The sequence below is a fragment of the Bubalus kerabau genome, chromosome 10 (genome assembly GCF_029407905.1).
Source record: "Bubalus kerabau isolate K-KA32 ecotype Philippines breed swamp buffalo chromosome 10, PCC_UOA_SB_1v2, whole genome shotgun sequence".
NCBI classification, from domain to species: domain Eukaryota; kingdom Metazoa; phylum Chordata; class Mammalia; order Artiodactyla; family Bovidae; genus Bubalus; species Bubalus kerabau.
The window spans coordinates 32,463,195-32,471,335 of record NC_073633.1 but is presented as its reverse complement, the minus strand read 5'-3'; the positions used below and the strand labels follow the sequence as shown (position 1 = coordinate 32,471,335).

At 34.7% G+C, this 8,141-nt stretch overlaps 1 protein-coding gene across 1 annotated transcript; it reads right to left on the bottom strand.

The window, feature by feature from the left end:
• Positions 1 to 227: 227 nt before the first annotated feature.
• On the bottom strand, positions 228 to 1,166 carry LOC129620536 (olfactory receptor 4K3-like). The gene has a single exon (XM_055536351.1). It carries the CDS (start codon positions 1,164 to 1,166, stop codon positions 228 to 230), a length of 939 nt encoding a protein of 312 aa, XP_055392326.1.
• Between the last annotated feature and the right edge of the window lie 6,975 nt (positions 1,167 to 8,141).

The window sequence follows — 8,141 nt, the reverse complement described above, 5'->3', positions numbered from 1 at the left end:
TTTTTTTTTTACAATACACAAGAATATTTAGACAAATTTTTATTTTCTCCAAGTGGTAAGAATACATGTATTAGCTTTTTGAACATATTTTCTTAATGGAATAAACACAAATAATATATCTGAGATTACTGATAACTTACAGATATGAACATTTATAGTTTAGTTAACATGTCAAACTATGTCCAAATTAGGGAGCAAACAGTAGAATTACTGAATACATGAAAGCTTTAAAAATTGCACTTTGTATTCTTACGCTGACTTATCAGTCGCTTTATTGCATTTTTAATATCTTTATTTCTCAGTGTGTAAATGGCTGGATTCAAAAGAGGCGTGATTACTGTATAAAACACAGAAAGTACCTTGTCCACCCAAGTGATGCTAAGTGGCCAGAAATAGATGAAAATGCAGGGTCCAAAGAACAGCACCACCACTGTGATGTGGGAAGTGCAGGTAGAGAGTGCCTTTGATGACCCATCCTTGGAATGAAGGCGAATAGTCACCAGGATGTAGGTGTAAGAGATCAGCAAGAGAATGAAGCAAGTTACAGCCAAGACACCACTGTCAGCATTTATCAATATTCTCAGAGTGTGAGTATCCATGCAGGCTAGTTTGATCACTTTGGGAATATCACAGAAAAAGCTGTCCACTATTCTGGGTCCACAGAATGAAAGATCTAAAATCATAGCTAGTTGACTTATGGCATGTACAAAGCCAATGATCCATGATATCAGAGCTAGCCAGATGCACTTTTGTCTGTCCATAATTCTGGAGTAATGGAGTGGCTTGCAGATGGCTACACAACGGTCATAGGCCATTGTCACGAGCAGTACCATCTCATCTCCTGCAAGAAAATGTATAAAGAGGATCTGACTCATGCAGCCCCCAAAGGAGATGGTTTTATTATCCTTTAGGAAGTCTGTGGTCAGTTTAGGAGTGGTCACTGAGGAAAGGCAGAAGTCAACAAATGAGAGATTGGCTAAGAGGAAGTACATTGGGGAATGGAGATGGGAGTCAGTGATGATTAAGAGCACAACAAGAAGGTTGCCCAGGATGGTCATCAGGTAGAGTGCAGAAAATGGCAGTAAGAGGAATTTCTGGAGATCCTTTGAATCACAGAGTCCACGAAAAACGAACTCAGATGCCACGGACTGGTTTGCTTCTTCCATTTAGTACATTTCTAATGTGACCAGAAGAGGTGAACTAAGAAGTTCTAGAATGGAAAGAAGAGCTAAATGTTTGGGTGCTTGAGAGCAGACAAACACTTCTCCTGTGCAAAATTTAAATCCTAGGAAATGTGCTAAATTCCAAACTGAAAATAAAGATTTATTGAATCAATCTCAGCTCTCAGGAGCTAATAATGTGTAGAAAGGAAGTTTAAAAACGTCACCCAACAGAGAGAGTGCTTTGCTTATGCAAAATGAATATTCTCATAAAAATAACAATATTAATGTATTTTATAAACAATTTCTCCACTGCTTGAATCTTCCTTTTTGGCATTAAAAGTGCAGGTCTATAATATATTTGGAGGTTCTTTATTTTTAACTCTTACCTAGGGCAACAATCTAATGCTACATTTCTCACACAAAACTTGACTCTTAGAAACTAATTTATCGCTAAAGTTGATATGTGTGAGCAAACTGAATTGAATCAAATTCTTTTACAAACTGTGAGAAAACTTTGTTTATCAAATGACTTGAGGAAAGCCCATCTTCATCCAAAGGAGCCCCCAGATGCTGATGGCACGTTTCTAATGCTGAATATTTTTACTAATTTTGAATCTCTGTATAAAATTATATATTTCATAGGCAGAGTAACTCCACTTATTAACATTATAGACCAGTTCTATTCCCTCACTTGTAACAGATTTCTTTTTTGAGAGTAGTTTAAATGATAAAGAAATGAAAACTACATTTATTCCTGACTGTTCTCAGAAAAGAATGTATAAAATTTAATTTTATTTGTCCTTAAACTGTTCACATATACTATATAAATTGAGCTCTGCAAAAATATATATATTTTCTATATTTTGTAAACCAAACAGCAAGTTCTTTTTTCCTTATTTCTTTTCTTCCATTTGCCCTCATTTTTGATTTATATTTTTTCTTTAGTCTCCCTTCTTGTCTGTATTTCTTTATTATCCTAGTCTTTTAGAAAATATAGTTTAGATTATCAAGTACAATAACTGGCACTTATGACCTACCAAGTCCTTGATAAGCATTTTAAAAACGTACATTTTGTTAGGTATTCCCACTGTAGGACTCAAAGCATTTTGCATTTCCAACTACAATGTACAAATCCCCTTTCTTAAAAATATAGCCTTGTCAATACAATGTGTTGTCTTTATGATGATGAGAGATGAGAGATGGTACTGGGATGTAATTTTTTAATTACAAAATTAATTATTTTTTCCATTTATTAGTATTATTTGCCTTTTTTTCTTTGAATATGTGCTCCCTTTTTGTTGTACTTTTTTTCCTACTGAGTTTTGCTCTTCATTCTGTTCAGCAAACGTAAGACTTTTTAAAAGGAATATCAGCATCATTTATGTCTTGTGACTATTTTCTTACTACTGAATTTTAACTTCATTATCCTTAAATTTTTGTAAAAATACTCCATGAGATCTAATCGTGTATATATATATATATATATATACATATACATATTACCTATTTGAAGAATCACAGTTCTTGCAGTTTTGCAGAAGAGAATTTGATTTTTCCCAAGTCTTAAGTTCAAAAATACTAGAACAACAAAATACATGGAAATTTGTCTGACTTTAAAACTTCCAGACTAGCTTCCCTACTAAAAATGACTTCTAAGCATCTTGATTTTGAGATGTCTTTAAAAGTAAAAAAAAAAGAAAATTCTGAAATAAGACATTTTGTTCTGTAAAGAGGTGACAGATGCAAACTATGTAAATAGCTAAAGCAATAGTAAAGAGGTACAGGTTTATATTAAAATCTATTCAGTTTCATTGTTTGTCTTTAAAGTGTATGGTACTTTTTCGTATTAATATGTGACTGAGGCTTTTTTCCATTTACTTACTTTTGTCAGTGAGAGAACTGACTAAGAGTTACCGTATGATCTTGCAATTCCACTTCTGGGTCTATATTTGGAGAAAACTCTAATTTGAAAACATACATGCACCCTAATGTTCACAGTGGCACTTTCTACAATAGCCAAGACATGGAAGCAGCCTACGTGTCCATTAATGGAATGGATAAAGAAGATGTGGTGTATATGTGTGTATATATATATACATATATATATATATGTATATGGATACTATATATATGGAATACTATTACTTAGCCATAAAGGAAGAATAAAATAATGTCATTTTCAGCATCATGAATGTACCTAAAGATTATCATAGTTAGTGAAGTTAGTCAACAGAGAAAGACAAATATCATACAATATCACTTATATGTGGAAAATTAAAAAAATGGTGATATAAATGAGCTTATTTACAGAGCAGAAACAAACTAGCAGATACAAAGAGCAATCTTATAGTTACTAAATGGGGTGGAGGGGAGGGAAATAAATTATTAGTTTGGAATTAACATATCGACACTACTACATATAATAGATAAACAACAAAAAACTACTTTGTAGCACAGAGAGCTATATTCAGTGTCTGATAATAACCCATAATGAAAAAGAATATATATAATTATATATATGTGTAAGTATATATAAGACCAAATCACTTGCTGTATATCTAATGTACACAACATTGTAAATTAACCTATATTTCAATTAAAAATGAAATTTGAGCCATGTTTTATGACTATTACTGTCACTACAAGCGTTCAGCACAAGTGTTATAAACAGTGGGGGAAAACACAGAGGGAAACGGAGCCAGTCCGCCTTACAAGGGAGAGGTCACCTTCCTTCCCCAAGTCACCATATCGCTCTCAGATTGAACAGATTTCAAACAGATCGTTTTCTGGCCAGTGGCTGAGGCAGAGAGTGCCCCTCTCAAAACCTGGTTTTCTTCCCAAACGGTGTCCAAACAGGATTCTGAGATTCCTTTTTTAGGTACTGCCTCACTTAACAAATGGTGGGTATTAAAGTTGAAAGAGAAAAAAAAACAACAAAAAAACAGCATGACAATTTGCCAAGATAACTTTGGTCCAGTTTAGCTTTGCATTAACCCACATTCATTGTGCTGCTATCTTAAAATTTCCATGATTTTTTAAAGGTTAAGGAAGGTGAACAAGAGAATTAGAGGTATCAGTATAGAAAGAAATATTTTATGATAATAGTGTTATTTTAGAGAAGAGGGTAAATGATCATTTCTTCTTTTTCTATGTTCTAGAATTGTGTCAGCAAAGCACAGAATCCCCTAGGACATTAAAGCAGTTATCAAAGCTATATAATTAAGGCTCTTCATATTTGTCACTTTAATATAATATTATTTTAAAATACATAAATTGCAAGTTTAAAAATGTCTCAAAAGCCTGAACAGTTACATTAAAAAGTTCCTTTGAATATCCATAAATACCATGTTTTCTTCCCCCAGAATCTGGCATGTATCCTTCCTAAATTTTATTGATAATTCATATTTATAAACATATTCTTAAAAAATATTAATTTTTTTTCTGTAAGTTTGAAATTATGTATTTTGCCATTTTATTTCATATCTATCAATATGATTTGATAAGGTCTCTATTAGTATGTGTGTGTGTGTGTGTTAGTTGCTCAGTTGTGTCTGACTCTTTGCAACCCCATGGACTGTAGTCCAACAGGCTCCTCTGTCCATGGCATTCTCCAGGCAAGGATAGTAGAGTGGGTTGCCATTCCCTTCTCCAGGGGATCTTCCTGACTGAGTGATCAAACCCAGGCCTCTTATACTGCAGACAGGTTCTTTACCAACTGAGCCACCAGGGAAGCCCCTATTATATATAGATCAATGTAATTTCTCTAAACTATGTAATATTCAAAATATGAATAAAACACAATTTATTAACCCTCCTAAAAATGGTAGAGCAAATAAAATCCAAAAGGAATTGGAGATATCAGGATGAATGAGAGGGTCTGTGAGAACTGATCTCACCCAACGTGGGCAGCTGAAAACTTCTTAGATTGTAGAAAGGCAGTGTTGGTGAACACATCCAGTAACCTAGAGAGGGTGATACACCCTGACTCCAGAGGCACGGAAGCTGCTGTACTTGAGACCATCTCAGTACTTGCCTGTGTATTTCTTCATCTGGATATTTATGTGGCTCCTTTATCATATTTTTAATTAAACAAGTAAATGTAGGTAAATATTTCCTAAGATCTGTGAACCACTCTAACAAATTAATAGAAGCTGAGGAGGAGATCCTGGGAACCTCTGATTTGTAGCCAAATCGGACAAAAATTGTGTATACTCTGGGGACCTATTACTGAGATGGGCAACTTAAATAACAGAAAGAGTCTAGTGGGACTGAGCCCTTAACCCATGAGCTCTAACACTAGCTTCAAATGCATAGTGTTGTAAGGATTAAGTTAGATTGTGGGCTACCCAGTTGGTGGTGCTAGTGGTAAGGAACTTGCCTGCCAATGCAGGACGCAAGTTTGATCCCTGGGTAGGAAAGATCCCCTGGAGGAGGGCATGGTAACCCACTCCAGTACTGTTGCCTGGAGAGTCCCATAGACAGAGGCGCATGGTGGCTACAGTCCATAGGTTTGCAAAGAATTGAATATGACTGAAGCAACTTAGGACCTAGGACACCCAGCATTGAGTTAAGTTGTTGTAGATAATAGCTTGGTATGCGGAGAAACCTCTACATCTGGTGATCAGACGTGTCAGAGGTGGAGTGTTTTATGTGAATAAAAAAGGACACTTATAGGAAAGAAACACACATGAGGTGCACTGAACTGAGTTTCCCCTTTCCAATGTTATATGATTTTTTTCTAAACCAGTTAATATAATCTCATTTTCCTTAGTTATGGAGTGTTGTAAGGGAGGCATATAGTCCAGAATTATTCAATGAGATATAAACCAAAGTCAGTTTCTGAGGTCTGCCTTTCTCAAACCAAAGGACACGTCTTCACGTGCAGATGGACTTTCCTGATCCTTTTTCCATGCATTTGATGCTAATGTCATGCCAAAGTTAAAAACGTTTAAAGTCTATATACAATGAGAGCAAAAGGTTAGAAAGAACCTAGGATCCAAACCATTTGTTGAATACTTAATCAGCACCCACAGTGGTCTCCCTTCTTGTGCCTTCTAGTACAGCACGGTCACATCCTTGTCTGTAGCTTTATCACCGGTCTTCAGAGAAATCTATCCAGAGTTGTAGATGGCATACACAAATGAAAGTCTCACCTCCACCTTCAAGATAACACGTCAAAACTGAATTTAGAATATGATAATCCACCCGCCCTGATAAGTATCATTACCATTCCCCCAGACACCAAAAATAGATACCTATGTGGTTGTCTTGTCTATACTTTCACTTGCTATCTCTAGTTGTCCAGTTTTTAGTCTCAAACATGTCTCAATTCACTTCCCTCCTCTTCACTTCTGTTGTCATTATTCTTTGCTTCTAGGCTATATATTTTTCCATATTGGCAGTTTAAAAGACTATTTTTATTGAAGAAGTTTTAAAAGACTATTAATGGATTTCTCTGCTCCATTCTTCCCCAATTCCAACTCATTCTCTAGTCTGATTCCAGCTATGTGTATAGAAAGTCAAATATGATCTACATGGTCTCCTAGCTAAATTTTTAATGTGTCTGTGAAGAGAAAATTTCTGAAATCCCACAGAATATCACATAATACTAAGAGAAATAATGAACAATATTTGGATTTAGACAAAGTTACATAAACATTTTAGAAAATGAACTTTAGAACTTTACCAGAAAGTTATTGAGTAAATTTCAAAATTGACTCTTCATTAAAAAAAACTCTTGGGAAAATAGGAAGTATTAAAAAAAAAAAAAATAGGCTTCCCTGGTAGCTCAGACAGTAAAGAATCTGCCTATAATGTAGGAGATCCAGGTTCAATCCCTGGTTCGGAAAGATCCCCTGGAGAAGAGAATGGCAACCTACTCCAGTATTCTTGCCTGGAGAATTCTGTGGACAGAAGAGCCTGATGGGCTACAGTCTATGGGGTTGCAAAGAGTCTCAAATAGCTGGACTGAGTGATTAATACTTTCACTTTCAAATAAATAAGTAAACATGCATAATTAGTGAAAATCAGCTGATATAGAATGTTATATTATTTTGAGGTATACAACTTAGTTATCTGACAATCAGATACATTATGCAAGAATCACCCTTGAAATACAAATTCCCCTTATCATTCAATACCAACAAAGGTGTTACAATATTATATAATATTGTATATTATATAATATATATAATTATTATATATATTATATATATAATATACATATATTCCCTATGTATACATTGTTGTTATTGTTGTTCAGTCATTCAGTCATGTCTGACTCTTTGTAACCCTGTGGGCTCATCAAATCCCATGAATTATTCCTTTCATAGCGGGAGTTTGTTCCTCTAATACCCTTTACTGATTTCATTCATCCCCTCAGCACCCACCCTATCTGGCAACCACCAGTTTGTCCTAAGAGTCTGCTTTTATTTGTTTATTTTGATTTTTAGATTCCATGTATAAGTAAAATAATATGGTATTTGCCTTTCTGTGTCTGACATGTCACTTAGCATGATAGTGTCAAGTTCTTGCAATGGCAAACTTTCTTTTTTTATGGCAGGATGGTGTTCCTACATATATAATCACATCTTTTTAAATTCATTTTATCAGTGGACACTTAGGCTGCTTCCATAACTTGGCTATTGTAAATAGTCCTGCAATGAACATAAAGGTGCATGTATCTTTTCAAATTAGTGCTTTCAATTTTTTTTTTTTTCAGATAAATTCTAGGTTTTTATTTCACTTGTGGAACTTGAAATTGCTAGGTCACATGGTAGTCTTTTTTTTTTTTTTTGGAAGATCGAGTGTTTTCCACAGTGGTTTCACCAGTTACATCTTACTAATATTGCATGAAGTTTCCCTTTTCTCTAATCCACACTGATGCTTGTTATTTGCTGTCTTTTTGATAGTAGTCATTCGACAGGTCTAAGGTGGGTTTTGGTCTGCATTTCCCTGATGATTAGTGATGTTGAACAT